Source organism: Protobothrops mucrosquamatus, unplaced genomic scaffold (assembly GCF_001527695.2).
Source record: "Protobothrops mucrosquamatus isolate PMUCROS unplaced genomic scaffold, P.Mucros_1.0 scaffold2711, whole genome shotgun sequence".
Lineage (NCBI taxonomy): Eukaryota > Metazoa > Chordata > Lepidosauria > Squamata > Viperidae > Protobothrops > Protobothrops mucrosquamatus.
The window spans coordinates 165397-187317 of record NW_015388756.1 but is presented as its reverse complement, the minus strand read 5'-3'; the positions used below and the strand labels follow the sequence as shown (position 1 = coordinate 187317).

The window sequence follows — 21921 nt, the reverse complement described above, 5'->3', positions numbered from 1 at the left end:
TCTGAATGAGCATATATATTTTAGCTACAGTATTTTAAGTTGAAAACTCAGCTTGTTCAATAAGCAGATTTTTTTACAGTGGAAAACACTGGCTTGAGGCACCAAGTTTCAGACCTGGCCAGGCTTGGCAGCAATAGGCCACTGGTCTGACATGTCTACTATTACCTATAAATAGTTGCTATCACACATGCTCATTAAAATACAAGAATGATGGTATCTTGGGAAATACAGGTATGAAAAATGGATTTGTCCCGAATGCAGCCCAATACTTGGTTGTCAGCTTTAGACAGTTTTGCATATACAGCAATTTGATTTAATGATTCCTAGGTCTAATTTAATGTCCCTTAAAATTAATGAGCACAAATATGATAAACCCAGTCAAGGAAAGCTGGTCGTTTGCTTTGCCCTTGTTGGTTTTTTTGCATATCATATAATATGCAAAAGTACTTTTGTGCTAGGTTGGTTGGTTGTTTTTTTAAGATCCCAAGAAGATAACAATCACAGGTGTACAACCCCCAATCAGTTAACAACCCAGTGCTGTTACGAAGTGGCAATCCACTGGTTTGTCTGTTACACTGAAGCAATGTTCTCTGGGTGTCCATATGGTGTCAGCAATTGCATTATTGTATTCTACCCATGTGGCTGCAACAAACAAATCAAATTATGTAAATTAGCCCTAAGAGCAAAATTGGCCTAGCATTCACAAAACAATTTATCCTACTGCAACATCTGTTACTCTTCTACAGTGAAGTATTCCTACCTGGCACCAATGGGTATGAAGAACAAAATCTAGTACTTAAAGTGGTCTATCTAGCATTTACTGTGAGCATGCAACAATAAATCTTACTTCCTAAAAAAAACCACTTTCAGAGAAAGAAAGAAAGAAAGAAAGAAAGAAAGAAAGAAAGAAAGAAAGAAAGAAAGAAAGAAAGAAAGAAAGAAAGAAAGAAAGAAAGAAAAAGAACTGTACAACATAGCCACAAGTAGGAAAATTACTAAGATTGCATTTCCAATTCAAAATCTTTTGGTGGCAGTTTAAGTCCAAGGGAAGATGTTCCCAGGGGGTCTATCATATTGTGATAACGTGCACCACGATGTTTAGCCAAAAATGGCCCCCAATCTGGTTGAGGAGAGCAGACCAACTTGAACCTCTGAAAGGGAAGGGAGAATCAGTTACAAATACAGATCAGAATCCGTTGAAATTACTCATGTTAGTCTAGACAACAGTATTAAAGTAACTGCAATACAGAGTTTGTTTAGCTCAAGATCAATAAATAAAAACTCCATTTACTTATGTAGCCTTCACCATTGTCAATTATCTCTCCATTAGAGTCACTAGTGACTAAGCTCAAATGCCAAGGCCAATGTGCTCAATTGTTTAACCAAATCAACTGAGCAGTTGGTTCCTGCGTCAAGATAATATGACTTCTGCTTAGCAAATTTCTCAAAAAAAATGCAGTGATGACCAGGAATGCAATAAACAGCAGGAAATGAAAAAAAATATTTTAATTATCATACTACAATTTTATTTCTGTCTGCAGGCAGGAAACCAGGATATTTCTGCAGAGTTTGAGGCAATGAAAATCATGTTCATCTTGTCACTGAAATTGTGTTCAAGATATAATTTGGTACATGTTATGCAGAAAAAAAGAGAAAGAAAACATATTTATGACAGTATTAAAGGGAACGATTATATGTTTACTACCTATTAAAGGCAATTGAGTCTCCATACCAATTATTTTAATTCTTGCTTAATTACCACTTTGCAACTTATGCCTCCCCAATCAATTGTAATAAACTGAGAAGCTCAGGAAATATTCTGCTGAAAATGAAATATGAACAAATTGTTTCAGATGGAGTCAGGGGAATTTTGCCTTATCTTGAACCTCACTGGAAGCCTATTTCTCCTATAAAAAATTAATAAAGTACCTTTAAGGATACAATGTTATTATAAATCAACTTTGGAAGTTTCTAGAATATCACTCTTATCTTTGTTTGGGGTAATGTGAGAATCCCTAAGCAAAATGCACAAACTGTGGTTCTTCTCTACATTTCACCTATTACAATGTGTTCCTCATATTGGAACTATCTGCAGTATGAAATTTTCTGGATATTTCCAAGGATTTCTTAAAGGTATGTTAGAAGTATATTTTGCCCTCATCTGATTCCAACAGTCATCCTTTAGATCAGCCATGTCAAACTCGCAACGTCACATGACGTCATGTGACGTATCACAACTTTTTCCCCATTGCCGGCAATGGGGTGGGTGTGGTTTCAGTGTGATGCATCCAGCCCACAGGCTGGCAGTTTGACATGCCTGCTTTAGATGCTGCTCATTCATCCAGTGTCAACAATGATCAATAATAACCACAGAGTAAAATTTGGAAACACATGATAGACCAATCCTATGCTAAATTCCGGGAAAAAAGGAGGGGAATAGAAGACATAAGAGTTACCTCAATGAAGTTTCCAGGAGCTAGATGCATTTTTATCACAAACATAACAGGAATCCAGATAACAGAGCAAGCCAACATCAACCATCCTAATACCATTGACCAGCCTGGATAATGATAGGTGCCATAAGTCATTGGCTCCCACTTGTAGAAGCTGAAGGAAAGGATGAACTGGAAAAGAAACACATGTGATTATAATCATGTTATGAAACAAACACACACAATTTCTATGAAATTATAAATGTGTGTCTAGATATACTACTTCATAACAATAAATGATTATATATGATCAGATTTAAGGCAATATTGACTACTATAAATATTACATAACTCAATGGAAAAAGTTAGATATATTTGAGGAAATGAAACCACATTATTATATCTACAGTTTTAAAAAGGTTATTATGCAGTCTATTGGCAGCATAGCTTAATGTAATTATCTTATTAATCCACTACATTTACAGTATAAAGAGCCACATGTTTGTATGTTGGTGCATATTTTGATATCATCTGTGAAGTGCCTACACATACAGTAATTTAATGGAGATTTAACAAAGAGAACATATAAAAGTGGCCGGCGTTACTTCAGGTTAACATGGATCAATTCAAACTGTAAGCTTAATTATTCCAATGTATCAAATATTAGTTTTATCGAATGTCTCAACCAAAAAGAAAAATGCAAAGGATTTTTAATGCATCTTCAGTAATCTCATATTTAGGCATGGAGCATATTTCATTGCTCCATAGCTAAGTTGGATCCATCTTTTCCTCCTATGGAACAACAAGAATAATATCTTTAGATGAGGATTTATGCAAAAAAAAATGGTTGAAAAGTAAAGAGTTAAATGGAGCCACTGTTCCTCCCCACCCCGTTTTCTTTTGCTTAAATCCACATTCAATGATTGCTGTGTTGTATTTAAAAAAAAAAGAGCTAAGGGAAAATACAAATAACAGCTGCACATCAATGTTGTATTGCTAAGGAACACAAAGAAAAAATTTGCAAGCAATTTTAGAGGTATTCAGAAGAAAGTCTAAGCCATAGCCAAAGGTGTTCTGTTTGGATCCTGAAATATAAAGCAGCTACCCTGTACTATGTTACTGCAGAGAGTAGCACCTGGTGGGAAAATAACTAGCAATCTGGGACATAACAGGCAGGAGATTTGGATTAAGCTGAAGCTTCCTGACCCACTTGCACCCGTGTCAACTTGCAGCGACAGCAAGTCAGAAAAGAGCCAGCCATGGCTGGCACCAACAGCTAAACTGAATGGCAGAGATACATCTTTGCAGAACTTGGCAGATGACTGCCTATTTTCATTTTCCCCAATGCTGCCACAGGGCAATCTGTTCCTGCTACCACAGTGCACCTGCTCAGGAATATAAAAAAAAAAAAAGAGAGAGAGAGAGAGATGTCTATGTGTGCATGATGAAAAGGAAAGAGTTTGTATTTCTGAAATGCCTAATTCCTAGAGTTATTCTTTATTCCCTGCAGCAAGCCAAATTCTTAGGTTACACAATGTGCTTAACACAGCTGTGTGACTTTCTAGAGCAATCCATGTAGAAATTATTTACTACTTTCAAGTCAGACCAGTTGAATCTGGACTGTATTGCCTCAGAGGCCTGCTGGTTTCTACAAATGGTGCTGCTTGCCGATGAACCAAACATTAGCTGAAGGATGTGCACTTTTTTTTTGTTCCAGAAGACTCCATTCTTTTAACTAACAGGCATTGCCACGCTAAAACACAAGGCTTTAATCTTCAGCTGCACTGAAGTTTGGGCTTCAGTCATATCTGATAGGATTAAAGTAGGTTCTCAACAGCTGACTGATTTCTATGCATGAATGATAACTTTCAAGTGTTTGCTTTGCGCTTCTGAAGGTGTAAAAAAAAGATACATGTTACTATAAAATTTATGGATTTGGGAACAATGAGTCCTAAATCAGAAAATACATCATCTACCTGTTTTCCCCAAAATAAGACCAGGTCTTATATTAATTTTTGCTCAAAAAAAAACACATTAGGGCTTATTTTCTGGTTAGGGCTTATATTTGGGAAAATGCAGTACTAAATGCATCTGTCTGGCTGACAATCTTAAGTGGGGTTTATTTTTGGGATGGGGTTTATATTAAGAGCGTCCTGAAAAATCATGCTAGGGCCTATTTTCTGGTTGGGTCTTATTTTCAAGAAAACAAGGTAGTTGAGTAACTTTTTTCTCTAATACAATGTAAGGACAAACTTTTGTTTGTTTCTTATTTTATATCCTACTGGATTACAGCTCGGCAGAATCACAGTCAGACATGGATTACCCACCTTTCAAATTTCAATTTTGTATCTAGCAATACTTTTAGGGATCCCTAACCATTTAACCTTGAAATCCTAAGCAGATATGTAGAGACTAAAGACAATTCTGCTTGGAGCAGAAGAGGAACAAAGAATGCAATACAAATACAAAGCTTGTCCTGTGGTTTTTAAAAAGTGGGCAAAGTTCCCATGCCATAATATGACGATTTGAGATTCTAGTCAGGGATTCAGACATATTAAAAAATTATTTTTTCTTTCTTACTAAATTGTTAGTGGTATTTAGCAACGATGAGATACATGTATACTACGGAAACTCTTACGACAAAAATACAATAGATGTAATTGTGTACCAAAAAATGCATAAATAAATAAATGCATAAAACTCTATGCCGACTTTTAAACAAAGGATTACAAATCAATGCAAACCCAAGTCAATTAAAAAAAAATGAAACAAATTGAAACAAATTTGTCTTTATTTATTGTATCTCAAGATTTGTTTTGTTTTAAAAGTGGAGTTGCTGCAACAGAGTGACACCTAGTGGTACTGGGAATTAGCTGTCCCTAAATTCTCCTGGATGTCTGTCTGTGCTTTCTTTTGGAATAAATTAGTTTTGATTTGAAAAGGAAAGCCATGTTTATTAGAACAATTTGTCACAATTGCTCACCTTCAATAAATGAATTTGAGCAATGGAACAACTGTTGTTCTAAAGAGTAATGAACACTTCGCAAGAGATGGCACTACCCACTCACGAATATATGTTTTTTAAAAAAATTAATTGTAGTGCTACACTGAAAGGAGCTTTACCTTTTTCTATTTTTAAAAAAGCATGTAAACATGCAGCTTATTTTGAGAACTCCTCCAATTATCTGCCATAACAATGAGATACACGTGACTTTTCAGCTGTAGTGCATTCCAAGCATAATAATGGTTTGGAATAGACTGTGACTTCACAGTGATTTATACAGTACCATATTTGTTTCTAGACTAATGACATCATTCTGAGACAACATATGCAGTAATCTTTGGTTTCTTTTAACCATGGTGTTACTAAATGAGCCATATGGCTTGGTTGACATATAATGCTAAGCAATTATAGGCTAATTCACCAAAACCACATCGCATTATGGCTTACTGTTAAGCATACAGTAAGCCCGGGCACTGTTTTCATGCACTAGATTTGTACTAATTATTCCTGGGCAATTTGATTTTGTCAAGACAATTTAGAAATAACATCTGAGCAATATTCTGTGCCGTCAATACAAGCCTGAGGTCAACTGCACAATCTTAGCCTTCTCTATCCAAACCAAATGACTATTATATGGGAAAATATCCCCACCCAAATGATTCTGGCATACATATTCCTGTCATATTAATATGCAATATAACCATTAAGCAGTTCCCACATGGCTATTTAAAAGAAAGACATAAAAGCATCCATTAATTGGAAGTGTACTATGAAAAATATGCAAGATTTTCACAATGACACTAGAGAAAATTACTATAGAAAGCAACTATTTTTACATGTAAGAAATTGCAATGGGAGCAATATTTTATTGTATGTGTACATACATATATGCACACATCTCCACACACTATAAAGGTTTGCTTAATTCATATTTATGCAAAATATAATCTAATTTACCCAGGGGGGAGAATTCTGGTTACAGTCCACTAAAATTTCTTTTGCTTGGATAATAGAAGATGCTATGCAGACACAGAATAGTTCATTTCAGCATATTTCAATAGGGCTTTTAATGGACAGTTTGCTGGCATCTAATTAACCTCCACCAGCATAGTGCTAGATAAGAATTGAATAGATTATTTATGCATATCTAATATGAGATCACGGAAGCCAAGGTTCAATATTAAAAGGAAAAAATAACATTCAGTGAAGAATGTTCATGCTGAGGTATATTCCGGTACTTAAAATTTACATAAATGTAATTCTAGTGTTTAAATACACCTTAGAAGTCAGTATTTTAGCTTCATGATTGTTACTTCTATAAAAACCAAATTTAACCTAATGTGGTATATGTTTTGGCCATTAACAGAACCAAAAGTGAAAAACTTAGAGTTTTATAATTTTATGGCATATAAATACTGGAAATAAATAAACAAGACAATCTTCCCCTTTTAATCCCCGCTCCTTGAGTTCTTACTGTTAAAATAGTTGGGGTCACAAAAGCCCAACAGACTCTCCAGAATTTATTTGGCTGGAATCCAATCATCATTTCAATGTCTTCACAAAATCTTTGCAAGCCTGTAAAATAAACATACGCAAATCCAAATGCAAAGGAGATTGAGCCACAATTAATATCTCTGGCGATCCCTCTTGTGTCTAATTATAGAAAGAACAGGCACACTGATTTGTCAGTCTAGCTCTTCAAGACATATATTAACAATATCTATAATATGGATTGCTCATATGGGAAACCACACTAATAGATGAATTACAAAGTTACATTTTATATAAACATTAACTTAATATGTTGCAATATAAAGATTAAAATGAACATAACCTGTGGTCCACAGCAACATATACTTAAGATTCTTATTTTTATTCTGAAGCATTTTTTTAACCGAGGAAGATATATGAATTGTCGGAACCATGATGTCAACGTGCTAACATTGGATGTTCTTGCTTTGACATGAATATTTAGAAACTTGAGTCGAGGTTCTCGCTTTCAGAATGCTGAAATTGCTTTCTTGAAAACAAATCAAGCCATATTTTTAAAATATAATTCTTTTCTATTTGATTTAGTAAAATCTGAAATAATGTTCACAGCTAACATTTCTTTTCATCACTAGTTGACTTTTTTTTAGATCAGGGGTGTCAAACTGCTGGCCCATGGGCCGGATGCGTCATGCGGAAGCCACGCCCACCCCAGCTCCGGCAAGGGGAAAAAAGTTGTGATACATCACGACACATCACGCAACGTGGCAGGTTTGACACCCCTTAGATAAACAAAAAAAAATTCATTTTTGCTATTGGATTCTATTATTTTAAGTATTTATGCAACACATAATAAAAAAGCTATATGTGTTCAAATCTCAAGAATTAAAGGGGGAATTTAAGAATATTTTGGATAGAAAGCTTTGAATTCTCCAATAAGGAAAAGAAATCCAGGCCTGAAATTTAACTTTGAAATTGTTCAACAATAATACAATATTATTGTAAATGTAACATAAAATACCACGAACAAATCCAGATAGTTTTCCATTAGCAACAGAATTGTGTCTTTTGATGGCAATAATGTAGACAGGGCCATCATTATTTCAGTCCATTACTTCTTTTGATTGCCAAGGCCTTTGCAAGTTTGTTGTACCAGTTTTACGCACACAGCAGGTATATTTTGCCTTAATGAAAAAAAGGGACTAATATTGAATTGGTGCAGCTTCCTTTTCAATTCAGCAGCAAATACCATTTTTCCCCAGCCAGTGATGATTGGGCTGTGTGACTTCCTTTTCTTTGGCCTGTCACTGCTATTCTTCACATCTGTTTATCACTAAATAAGCTCAGTAGCAAAGGCTTTCTAATAGAAACTCACATAACACCGGATCACTGCAACAGACTTTAATTATTCACTCTCAAAGTACAAAATGTCCCACCTCAAAGACAAAACAAAAATGTGTGACTTTTCTTCTGGGGAGAGGATGACAGAACAAGGCTGACTCTGTTGCTCTAAATATGTTTCAGATGTATAACTTTACTCCAGCATGAAATCTCAGCCTTTCTAGCTATACACCACCTTCTGTTACCTTCTGTTACCACAGCAGCAATCAACCTCCTCCATCGTAGTAGGCGGAAAGTTTATAATGTAAAGGAAGATGTACCACCACAAAGAAAGAAAGAAAGTAAGAAAGTAGGCGTTTGTGTGTTGGTGTGTGTGCATGTGCACATATATATTTCTCATCGCTAAACAATGCAGTGACCATTAATTTGATTTCCCTTTTAGATGAAGATAATGTTCTTCATTCAATCATGATGTCTAAGACATTCTAGTAAGGGCCTAATATTACAGAATATCAAAAGCCAAAAAGGTTCAGAGTATCAAATGCCAATCCTTTCTCCAATAGTAACAAGATAACAATAATAGAGTATTTAATAATCATTTCCCTTTTTTTAAGGGTTCTAAAAGCTTGCTGCCTAATGAGCTTGCTGTATGGATTCTCTCCAGATTAAAACTAACTAAAAAGTTTGCAAGTAGGAATTAAAGGAAACAGCTCGATAAAATAGATACCAGAAAAGAAATCAGTATGAAAAAAAACAAGGCAAATACAAACTGTAAAATTAAAGCCTTTTTTGTGTGGATTCAAACCATATGTCTCTTTTTACCATCTATGTATTCTAAACAGGGGCCTTTGTTTTACAGCAGCAGGAATGTCTCTAACCTATGCATTGTTAGTGGATAGGTTAGCTCACTGTTAGCAGATAAGTTGGCTCATTGTTAGCAGATAGTCTTCTCCAGCACCACAATCTGAGACACCATTTTTCATATTTGCATCATCAGAAATTGAGAAGTATCAGAGGTCATATTATTTTAAAGTCCTAAAAAAACCTCTCATAAAGTGAATTTTTAGTTTTGTTGTGAGTACAATAAATCTTCACAAACCTGTTTGGGGGACTCTGGATACAATATACTTTTTTTGTTGTTCAGATTTTTGCCCATATTTTATAGACACTGTCTCTTAATTAATTAAAGAATTTGTGGATTAAATCAAGATTTTACTGCAAATGGGCATTTACAGCGATTATATAATTATGCAAACGATGTAAATTCAGATTTAACCAATATTCAGATTTAACAGACATCCTCCCTAAAACAGCCCATTAAAGTTTTACTGTTTATATAGCTTTTGGCATATAATTGTGCCAAAAGTCACATCTATTCACACTTTCTTCTAATGAATTAAAAAATAAAATGTCCAAGCTTGGTGTGCTAATGCTTATATAAAAAGTAACCCTGCTAATGACAAGGTAATTTAGCACCATTTTCAAAAGTAGCACCAAATATGGTATTTAAATTTTGTCTATAAATTAAAGTATCACCCTAAATGAAATGTACATCAGTTTTTTAAAACAGCTGTATTTTGCTTCCTCATGGAGCAAATGTTCTGATAATTGTATTTGTTTTAAATTATTGTATTGTTGTGTTCTTGTTTCTTTGAATTACCTTGTCACCATGCTCTTCTGCACCACTTGACTCTTTTAAGTTTGAAACGGTATAAACATATTACAAATGAATAAAAATATTAAATGTTGATGACCTATTTCTAGATAGTAGTTTTGCTGGGGCTATTCTTCATGTAGTGATGGGCCCCTATTTATTACAATTCCCAAAATCCCATTATAGGACCAAGTTCTGAGAGTAAGGAAACAAATCAGCTTGTATGAATGGGGATGGAGGAATAAGATTGAACTTTAAGGGAATTGTGTGAAGGGGTTTTCGTTTATTTGTTTGGGGTGGGAACAGGATATCTCTCACTTTTGGGCAACAGAAATGTTAAAATAGCCTAACCATTCAAAATAAAACTATAAAATAGAAACAGCAGTTAACGTAAGTGTACAATTTGTTAGGCACAAGGAATCAAGAACCAAGATTGTTCAAATGAGTGAAAATTTAATCCATGCTAGCTCACTATGAGACTCTGAACAGTCAAGGCAAATTGGTGGTAAGTAAGAATCAATGGACTTCAGGGGAGATGAACTTAGATCACTTGTGGGCGCAAAGGGACCCCCAAACTGAGCCTGGTCATCTCCTACACAATTCTGATTTTCTCTTCTTTGGCTATTCCAAACAAACTACAGTACCCGAACATTCTTGGAACTCTCAGTAATGTCTGAAATAAACCTAGTTTTATGAATGAAGGCAAACCTAGTTTTGATTATCCTCTCAAGAAGTAGGAGGGGAAATAGAGCATGTTGAATCAGTTTTAATTTAAATTCCAGTTTATTAATTTGACTTATGGACTTTTTAGGTCTGCTATTACAAGGACTCTGCCTCCCAATCATTCATTTTTCATTTATTAAATGAAAAATGTATACAAACATATATTGTAAAGTGCATGAAATGGATATAACACTTTTTTGAAAAATTGTAACATGGAATTAACTATCTTTCAAAAGACAAAGTGATTCCTTTCCCTTGCTTCCTGACTTTTCTAATTTAAAAAAAATCTCATTTAAAAACTGAAGAGAAATGTAATTTATCATAAAAGCCCTTGCCAGATACAATAACAATATGTCTATTTGTTTTAAGTGCTCAAAGAAAGGTGTTACCTAAATGTTAAAGGAGTTAATTCTCTAAGTTGAAACCCACAGCATATCAAATTGAAAGATTTATTTGGAAAAAGAGAGAAAACCCAAAACAAATTAGAATGAAGGTGTAAATGGCATCTGCCAAGAACTGGGCTGCTTTTACAAAGGGTAAGTCTAGAGTATATCACTTCAGAATTTTCTTAATGTGCTACTGAAAAGAGAACCACTGTAAAATTAAATTCTGCTCAATTGAGCAAGTGGGAAGTTCATTTTATGAAGATGCCAAAAAAGCCAATGTAATCCTAGGTTGCATTAACAGAGGGGCAGAATCAAGATCATGTGAAGTGTTAATATCATTTTACAATGCCTTGGTAAGGCCATACTTGGAATCCTGCATCCAGTTTTGGTCAACACAATGCAAAAAAGATGTTGAGACTCTAGAAAAAGTGCAGAGAAGAGCAACAAAGATGATTAGAGGGCTGGAGGCTAAAACATATACAGAACGGTTGCTGGAATTGGGTATGTCTAGTGTCAACACTGTGACAATGAATTGGGTATGTCTAGTGTCAACACTGTGACAATTGGGTATGTCTAGTGTCAACTCTGACAACTGAGGGAAATTGCAGCCATTTTTACTCTGCTTACTGCTTGAATTTTCTGCTGTTTAGAAATCAGATGTACAGTATTCTGTTATTTGGATTTAGATTTTGTTTGCAGACATTTAGGAAGATAAGGCAAGAGCAGGGATGTGGAGAAAGAGATGTGGGTATCATCGGTATATTGATAACACTTTACACTAGACTACTTATCAGAATAGTTGCTATCTTACCCTTCTTGACTCTCATTTTACTTAGTGCTATCCACTTAACCATTACATATTATTGAAAAAATTATTGCTGTTTCAGAAAAATGACAGAGGTTTTAAAGATAACTGCAAGCTGTGATGCAGTCATTCTTCCCAATTTCATCTTCAGTTAAAGTGATAATGCAGATATTTATTTTAGAAACCAACATAATCTTTTAGAATGGGGATGAACATTAAAAAAAATACATGGGTACATTTAGTTAAGGGTGCTTCACTCAAATCCCTTTCAATTCCTTAAAAACTATTACAACATGCAGACTGATGCTATGTAACTTAGTTCTATGAGTTTTGCATTAATATGCATTATTATTTGAATTCGCTTATACATTCTCTTGATTTTTTTCAGTGCTGAATTACTACATTTTTATCCTTACATTTTGCTTGCCACCTTGGGTGGGACTTGTTCCCGAAGTTTTGTTTTATAAATAAGAAAATCAATCAGTTGTTGAGAACAACAATCATAAAGGGATAATAAGTGTGTGATCATAACAACTGACATTTCATTTGATATCATCTGTACTTCTGTTAAGAATAACCCTATTCTGTCAGGTAGAATTTGTTGTACTTCTGCCACTCTGTGGTCAAAACCAGAATAGCATAAAATTTTCACTAGTTATGGAGACTAACTCAAACATATTTTCTTTAGCTTTATCTGTTTTAATGTGCTGCCTTCTATTAAACTGTAAGCAAATTTTATTGTAATATACTATTAAACCATTGTTGTCCAACTTTTTTCATGAACCAAATTGAAAAGAAAAGCAACAAGAGGTATTATTTTCTGCCATGTGAGTCTTCCCAGAAGCAACTAAAGAACTAAATAGGATTTCCCTTCGGATATGTTGAACTTCAAGTTCTATAACAGGGGTCTTCAAACTTGGCCTTTTATGACTTTGGACTTCAACTCCCAGAATTCCTCAGCCAGCGTGTCTGGCTGAGGAATTCTGGGAGTTGAAGTCCACAAATCATAAAAGGGCCAACTTTGAAGATCCCTGTTCTATAATTTCAAGACAGCATTGTTCTAGCTCAGGCATGTCAAACTCACAATGTCACGTGACGTCACGCAACGTATCGGGCCGGTTTTGCCATTGCCGGCAATGGGGTGAGCACGGCTTCCACGTGACATGTCCGGCCTGCGGGTCGGCAGTTTGACACCCCTGTTCTAGCTGGCTAGAAATTAAAAAGCATTATAATGTAATCTAAAATACCCAAAGGGCTTTATGTCAGAAAAATTACACCTTGATCAAAGACACTTACGTTTCCAATTAAAATACAGTTCAATACCCTTAAAAGGAATACATGCTTAATAATTTTATTATGATATTTAATTAATATTCTATCCTGTTTTTCATCAAGGAATTCAAGGTAGTATACATAACTCACACTCTGCTCCCAGTTTTTCTCCACAAGTCAGAGAGTAAGCAGAGATTACTTAGGATTTCCCAGTGATCTTCCGACAGCATAAGGTTAAACCTTATACCTCCCAAATACTAATCTAACACCAAAACACCAACTGGCTGAATGATTATGAGCACTATGGAAGGCGTAGCATACAGTATGCTTTCCTGCATTAGATACTACAATGATTTGGATAGTCATTCAAGAGGCCTTGTCCAGAATCCAAGTGTCATTTAATCCCAAGCCTTGAATGTTGAAGGAGTCAAGTGTGCTAAGGAAATTGCAAAGAAGCTGAATGAATCCTTTGCTTCTGCCTACATAGGAGCAAAATTGGGTGAGATTCTCTGGAAGAGAATCAGATGAGCTGAGCTATAGTATAATGGTAACAAAAAAAGAAGTGCTAGACTACATTGACAAAATAATCATCAAAATGTAATGTTGAGAGCATCTATTCATGGGTTAAAAGCCCAGCCCATAAACTTTCTAATCAAAATATGCAACTTGTCTCCTCTGAAGTGGAGAACTGGAAGATGGTCAATGTAACTCCAATTTTTAAAGGTTGGATTAATTCACAGAAATCATTGAGATTATTGGATATTAGCCTTGATGTCAGTGTGACTATCTCTGAAGGCCTTCTACTGGGGTTTCCTTGTGCAATTGTTTGGCCACTATGACAACAGACTGCTGGGCAAGATGAACCTATGCTCTTACATTCTTAACCCTATTAGCTTTTGAGCCCAGATACAACCAGTCAGAGGTTGCCTCAAGTTGAGACTGTTAAAGCAACTTTTTATATGCCATGTGATAAAAATAATCAAAGAAAAGGAGAGAGGAAAGATCAAATAGGACATTACAAACTTTTAATCTAACTGAACCTGTATGTGAGAGTCAGATGGAATAAGTGAAAAGTAACGTTTGAAAAGGGTAACAAAGCCAAAGAAACATATACTCTTTAGAGTAAGGGAAGAATAAAAAATGAGAAAAAGTCAGAGGGTAAAGGCTGAACTAGAAAAAGTTTGAGGGGAGTGGAATTATGCTGGGATCTCTCAGTTTCTACTCTGAACATCTAATTTCTTTGTGGAACTTGCAATAATGTTGCATAGGGCTTGATCTTTTTTCAGTGAAAGGGAGAAAAATAAGGGGTTTCTGACCATTTGATTCTTTCCTATATTTTAGGTTTGGTGTATCAGTTTAACATACTGTACAAGCAAATCACATTTCCCATAGATAACATACTGCCAATAATGTTAAGGCAGGGCCTGGGGATAAGAGAAGCAAAGAGTAACTACTTGAAATTCTGTACCAGAAGCAAGAAGAGAATTCAGTTTTTATCCACTCTAAGCACAAACATAACTTGTGAGGATACTCTTTTACAAGAGAGCTTTCCTCTTCCAACTAAGTCTGCCATAGTGTGTTTCTATCACAATAAAATAGCACAAAGGAGCAATACAAATCTTACAAGGAGATCCTAAAGTTGAAATGTCGCACAATATTTCTACAATCAGCCAAATTGGGTGATGTAAAAAGAACTGCCTGTTACTTTTAATGTTTCCTTCTTGAGACATACAGCAGCATGCAATCACCCATTGTATAAACAACATCTGGTGCAGTATTTCAAAATATTGCTGTACTTGAAAGCTACAGGGGGATGGGGAAAGCGCTTAACTTCAGATCTATACACAATATAATCCTGGTAGGAATATTACCAACTTCAGAATCTGAGATGTGTTGCAGCTTATTTATTTATAAATCCTTCTCTTGACTGAAGATACGTATGTCTTGCATTGGTTCCCATGGAAACAGGGTATGAGCATCATTTGGCTTTGAAAGGTCTTGTGAATAGTTATTTCTGGGCTAATTTACAGTACTGGCAATTTTGTAGAAGGTGAAATCTTCTCACAAGTGATATAGGCTTATTTAGACAGATTTCTCATTCCTTCTGGTACAGTAGCTGGAATCTTCTAAATCATCCAATTCTGGCAATAACATGTATGGAATTCATTTTGTATGCCACTATAGGAGTTTGTTAAATAAAAATGTTGTTGGCTTGCCTGTACTATACTTCTAGACCATTATTGTAAAAGATCAAAAGTATCAACTCTTGATCTGTTCATGGCCTTGATCCATTATGTAATGCTAAGAGGGCAGTCAACACAATTATTCCTAGATGTTGATACTGCACCACCTCTTTCTGGAAATTTCAATGGATAAATGAATCAAAAAATTGCAGCTGAATTAAAATTATTTTGTTGGATTCTTGATGTTCTCTGAGCTAGGAAACAAAGCATCTGCAGAAAGACAACTAAACTCAGAGAATGTCAAGAACTTAATATTTCAGTCGTGAGCTACATATATTATATTTTATTGAACCAAATGATTCTATGGAGTAATAATTTCCAGGTCCAAAATGGGTAGCATTTTCCTTTGAACAAATTGATCCTTGTCACAGAACACTTCTGCACTTTGTGTCACTGGGACTCTTTGATCTCAGGAGATCATCCTCTAATTCAGGGGTGTCAAACTCGCCACGTCACATGATGTGTTGTGACGAATCATGACTTTTTTCCCTTGCCAGAGCTGGGATGGGCGCAGCTTCTGCATGGTGCATCCGGCCCGTGGATCAGCAGTTTGACACCCCTGCTCTAACTAGAGCTGTTATGGTGGACAAAATGGAAGCAGCAGCATTATACAAAAATCCTATTACACCTATCCTAAAAGAACTGCATTGGTAGTGCTTTTTTAAAATGAAGTCGTTTACGTCCCTTTGGGTTTTGAGTCTGGATATTTGTAGAAGTATCTTAATATGTGTCCATATAATTATTATGCTTTGCTAAGGAGGCTCTAGAGCTACTATAGCTAGTCCTAGACTTACGGCCACAATTGAATCCAAAATTTCTGTTGCTAAGTGAGACAGTTATTAAGTGAATTTTGCCCTGTTTTATGAGCTTTCTTGCCACAGCTGTCAAGTGAATCGCTGCAGTTGTTAAGTTAGTAGCATGGTTGTTAAGTGAACCTGGTCTCCCCATTGACTTTGCTTGTCAGAAGCTCGCAGGACCACGCAACCATCATAAATATAAGCTAGTTCCCAAGCATCCGAATTTTGATCACATAACCATGGGCATATTGCAACAGTCATAAGTGTGAGAAAAGGTCATAAGCCTCTTTTTGCAGTGCTGTTGTATCTTCAAGTGGTCACTAAACATGGTGTGTAAGTCGAGAACTACCTGTATTAGGAGTTGTATATAAACAATATGTAGAGAATAGCCTCTCAATGTCAACGCTGCTAACATCGGATGTTCTTGCTTTGACAACAGATGGAAATGCAGTCATTTTCTCTATTGCTTTTAGAATTAATTGCTGCTGGGAGGGGGAATAGGGATGAGAGTCCAGCTAGTCATAACAATAATAACTTAGTCGTGGGAACCCAAGGACATTGGGCCCAGAGCTGATAGTGTTTTGGCGGGCTGGAGAACTGGGGAGAAAGCCCACGCTTCAAGCTAATGTGATTTATGACTGTTTATTGGAGGAGGGAATTGCACTTTGTTACTTTGTATCCAGGGGAGGGGAATTTAGTTTCTGATTTCAACTATGTTGTGCCGATACTTTGTTTCTCAAATAAAAGATTCTTTAAGGTAAACAATGCTCAAAGTTCTTTTGAAGAGTTTCATCGGTCGGAACCATGACATTCAACTCCTGTACCTCCTTCTTTGGCCAACACTGATTTTATTTCATAGGACAACTTATTTAAGGCTTGGGTGTTACTGGGTACAGCTTACTGTATTTCATTTTATCAAGGATTTTTAATAAATCTCACAGAATTCTGTGCTGAATACTCTGACATAGTGTGGGAAAGGCCTATTTAAATAAATGTATTCATAAAAAGAAGTCATCCTATTCCACTTGGGCCTACAAACCTGTTGAAAATTACTTTGCTGCTCAGCCAGAGCAACAGATCACCCGGCCAGTGAATAAGCTGTTCTCAAATTGTATTTCCTTTCTCCCTGGCTCAGCTACTTACAGTATTTGCCTTTAAACCTCTCGGCCATTACACTTGATTTTGCCCTCATGATTTTTGTGCTGCGTAGATGTAACAAAGAAAACTTTGACTATTTAAATCAAGGCCCTTTTGACATCTGCTTAGGGAAAAGTACCTCATTCATTCATCATCTGCTATAATGGCAAAATGTGGGCCAGTATAGTAAAGAATAGATTTATACTAAAGTGCTCTTGAGATCAATGATTTTTAAAAAAAACAAATTAGTCTGCCATATATTTCACATTAGCAATCATTTTTAAAAGTAAAAACAAAACTGTCAGCATGGAAGAGAGATATAGATTAGAATCTTCCAATTTAATGGCAGTATACTATGAGGTAACATCAATAGCTGGTACCAGAGAAAAAAAATCCTTTTTTTTGGGGTTTGGCCATTATGACAACACCCTTGTAGTTCTTTTTATATCAATGAAATTCACTGAATGTGCCAGGTTCTAAATTATAGCTAAAAGCCTCCCCTAGAAATCCCAGATCTCAACAAGCATACCTGACCAATTATAAATCTCCTTAGCTTTGGAGAATGGCAACAGGGCATTAATAAGAATACTCTTTATTGACATACGTACCTATTGACCTTTAGTAACAAAGCGGTGTTACTAAACACTTTCAGCCTCTTTAGGAGAAGAGGATGCTGTTGTAACCAGTGGATAGAAAATTGCTTTTTCTATAAAAATAGATTTAGTCACACCGGATGACCTAGAACAGGGGTAGGCAACCTTGGCTCTTTTATGACTCGTGGACTTCAACTCCCAGAATTCCTGAGCCAGCATGGCTGGTTCAGGAATTCTGGGAGTTGAAGTCCACGAGTCATAAAAGAGCCAAGGTTGCCTACCCCTGACCTAGAACATCTTATGGCATTATGGAAAATAGACAAACAAAATATACAAGGGAGGATCATCACAGCAGAATAATGATATATATGCAGAGATGATATATATGGAAATCACACTTCTCTTTTAAAGTCATAAGCATGCTACAGTTCTCGGTAACAGCCTGTTCTATGATAGTCCTACCGAATTAAGTAAATTGACTTTTAGCTTATCTGAATACTAGTGAACCGAGTCTATAAAATATATGCCTGGGTTTATTCAATAATGTATATTTTGAAATGTTAATGAATAACATTTTAAAACTTTTGTTTGTGGAATTATTTGTTACTGATCAATATCCCATTTTTACCTATAAGAACTATTTGTATAACTTAGGGATTACATATCCATTTCTTACCATAAATGTACGAAACGCCAACAAGTTCAAAGATGGCTATTATAACAAGAGAATAAGATGCTGCATAGGTGTCCACAAGCTGCAACATGTACATCCCACCCTAAAATTAAAAATAAATAATTACTAACAGAAATGCCACTTGCTGTCAAGATGCAATCAGCAGGAACCCAACTAATAGTTACAGTAAGGAAAAATGGGTGCTATTTTGTCACCAAGCCCTATCTCACTATGAAAATACTCTATGAATTATATAGAATTTTTCAAGAATATCTATTTTTCATATATCTTTACAACAAAATGGGAGGGAGGGTTGGCCAAAATGGAATGAATATCAAGTTAGGTTTTTATATTATGGCAGAGGTTTGCTATTTGAAATTTCTATATACACTAGAAGCAAAAAGAGGGAATTAGCTGTGCAACCTCTTTGAGACACTTGAAAAATGTGAAGAAAATGGAGACTATGAATCTAACAGATCTATAACTTTTATCTGTGTGGCTGTATCCAGCCATACTCAGTCCTTCCAGTAATGGTAAATTACATCTTTAGAAAAGTCTACAGGTAGTCCTTGGCTTACAACATTTGTTTAGTGAACATTCAAAGTTACAAAGGCACTGAAAAAAGGGACTTATTTTCACACTTACAACTGTTGCAATATCTCCATAGTCACATGATCAAAATTCAGACATTTAGCAACTGACTCATATTTATGATGGCTGCAGTGCCTCAGGGTCATGTGATCAACTTTTGCGACTTTCTAACAAGTCAGTGGGGAAGCCAGATTCACCTAACAACTGCGTTACTAACTTAACAACTGCAGTGATTCACTTAACAACTCAGTTAAGCTCAGTTGTGGTTGTAAGTTGAGGACTACCTGTATATGCTTAACAGGGCCTTCAGTACAGTCATATAGTACATTTTTGTGACCAGCAAAATTTCTCTTCAAACTACATTTCCTCTGAAGTTAATCTACTCTTTGAGCTGGTTTTACTAATTATAGGAGCTGATTAAACAGCACACAATGTAATATGTTTACCTGAGTGATCATAGGAAAACCCATGATGAAAAAGGAAATGCAGCATCCAAGAGTGAACAGTGGCTTGTGGGTACGTAAATACTTTGGAAATTCATCTGAAACAGATGTCACTATGGTTTCAATAGTGGCAAACTGAAATGCCAAAGAAGAGAGAAAAAAATCAGTAGCAGTCATGGATCATTCGAATGATTTACGGAAGCAGTTTTCATCTTAAGCATCAGCTATCCAATTTCACTACATTGATTCTTCTTGATCTCTTGTTATTCTCTGTGTTTATGATTTCAGCCTTTTTAGAATAATACAGATGTCTATACAGTATACTATTTTCCCCATTCACCCAAGTTGATCTAAATACTTTTTAAGCCCTCCCATTCTTCCATTTTGTTTCAGCCCTTGTTAGAATAGAATAGAATAGAATAGAATAGAATAGAATAGAATAGAATAGAATAGAATAGAATAGAATAGAATAGAGCTGGAAGGGACCTTGGCAGTTTTCTAGTCCATCCCTCTGCCCAAACAGAAGAACTTATACCATCTCAGAAGTGACTGTCTAGCCCAAGGGTAGGCAACCTTGGCTCTTTTATGACTCGTGGACTTCAACTCCCAGAATTCCTGAGCCAGCATGGCTGGCCATGCTGGTTCAGGAATTCTGGGAGTTGAAGTCCACGAGTCATAAAAGAGCCAAGGTTGCCTACCCCTGGTCTAGCCTCTTCTTGAAAATCTCCAGTGATGGTTTTGTTTCTGGCTGTAATTTGATAATTAGCCCATAGAGACTGTTAGTTTATTTTTATTTTTATTTATTTGATTTCTATAGTCACCCATCTCAGCAATTAACTCTGGGAGGCTCGCAATTCAAAAACATATATCATACAATTAAAATCTTAACACATTTTAAATCTGTTAACAATATAGCCAGGAGGTGGGCCCTTGGCAGATGTAGCACCCCAGGCTTGGAGCATAGCAAGGTCTTTAAAGCTTTATGGAAGGCTAACGGGATTGGGACCATTCTGATCTCCAAACGAGGATATTCCACAGAGCAGGGGCTGTTGCAGAAAAAGCTTCTATTCTAGTTCCTGTCAGCCAACATTCTTTGGCTGACAGGATCTGCAGCATGGCCATCCTATTTAATCTATTTGGACGGGTAGAAATTCTTGGAAAATGGTGATCCCTCAGGTACCCAGGTGCCAAGTCATTAGTTATTTGTGAACCAAAGGCAATTATAATAATTTCAAAAGAAATGTTGATTCTAAACCTGTATAAATGAATTCAGTGTGACTTACTTCTAAGAAACATGTATAGCAGTGATGGCGAACCTTTTAGAGACTGAGTGCCCAAACTGCAACCCAAAACCCACTTATGCATCGTCGGGTGCCAGGTGGGTGTGGCCCATTAGGTGGGTGTGGCCCATTGGGTGGGTGTGGCTGCAGTGCTAACAGCAGACTGGGTGGGACTAAAAAGTTCAACCAATCAATTCCAACTTTGCAAGATCTTGTTTTTCCCATGAGAAGTTGAAATTGACTGATTGATTGAACCTTTTTTTTGTACACGGCGGCAGAGGCCTAAAGCGAAAAGGTTTTATAAAACCCAGCTGAAGGCCTAGGACTGGGGCGATGGCGCGTGTGCCCACAGAGAGGGCTCTGAGTGCCGCCTCTGGCACCCATGCCATAGGTTCGCCACCACTGATGTACAGCATCATTTGTTGTATGCTAAATTTATCAGAAAATCTGTGCTGGATCCCAGACTGCAATTACTTATATTAAAATATTAATTCAATGTGCTGTTTACACTCTGAACCTATAATGAACAAAAAAAAAGTTGTATATATATAAAAAAAGATTTATCTACCATTGTGTCCAATCCAAGTGTAAGAAGCATCAAGAAGAAGATTATAGCCCAAAACGGGGAAAGTGGAAGCCTAGTTAAGGCTTCAGGATATACCACAAATGCAATGCCAGGACCTAGAATCCAAAATAAAATAGACAGAAATCATATTGATAGCTTAAAATAAGCAGCATCCTTTGAATTTTGGGGTCATACTTAACAAAACAAAATCCATTTCAGTTTAAGATGACAAAATTTAGAATTTCAGTTTCCTACTTTCCAATTGAATAGTGCATTATAGGGTCACAGAATCTTGTATTCCAATCATAGATTTTGAGCACAAGCAATCTCCAGAAAAATCTAGCTTTTCACAGAAAGGGGATGGCAAAGATCATTATTAGAACAGCAGGGATTTTGCTATACCTATTAAATACAAATATGCCCTGACTGTGAAAAAGAATCTGATATAGTGAAACATGTTTAGAAATAGTTGTGACTCTTCAGAGTACACCCTA

The 21921-nt window shown here is 36.0% G+C and overlaps 1 protein-coding gene across 1 annotated transcript in view; it reads right to left on the bottom strand.

Annotated features, from left to right (window-relative positions):
* Positions 1-995: 995 nt before the first annotated feature.
* The window catches only part of SLC6A5 (solute carrier family 6 member 5), a 58096-nt gene continuing 37170 nt past the window's right edge, over positions 996-21921 (bottom strand). The window contains exons 10-15 of the mRNA XM_015825607.2: positions 21431-21543; positions 19586-19717; positions 18552-18651; positions 6911-7011; positions 2457-2624; positions 996-1151 (exon numbers count right to left, since the gene is read on the bottom strand). Coding sequence (XP_015681093.2) covers positions 996-1151; positions 2457-2624; positions 6911-7011; positions 18552-18651; positions 19586-19717; positions 21431-21543 — 770 coding nt within the window. The remainder of the gene's footprint in view (positions 1152-2456; positions 2625-6910; positions 7012-18551; positions 18652-19585; positions 19718-21430; positions 21544-21921) is intronic.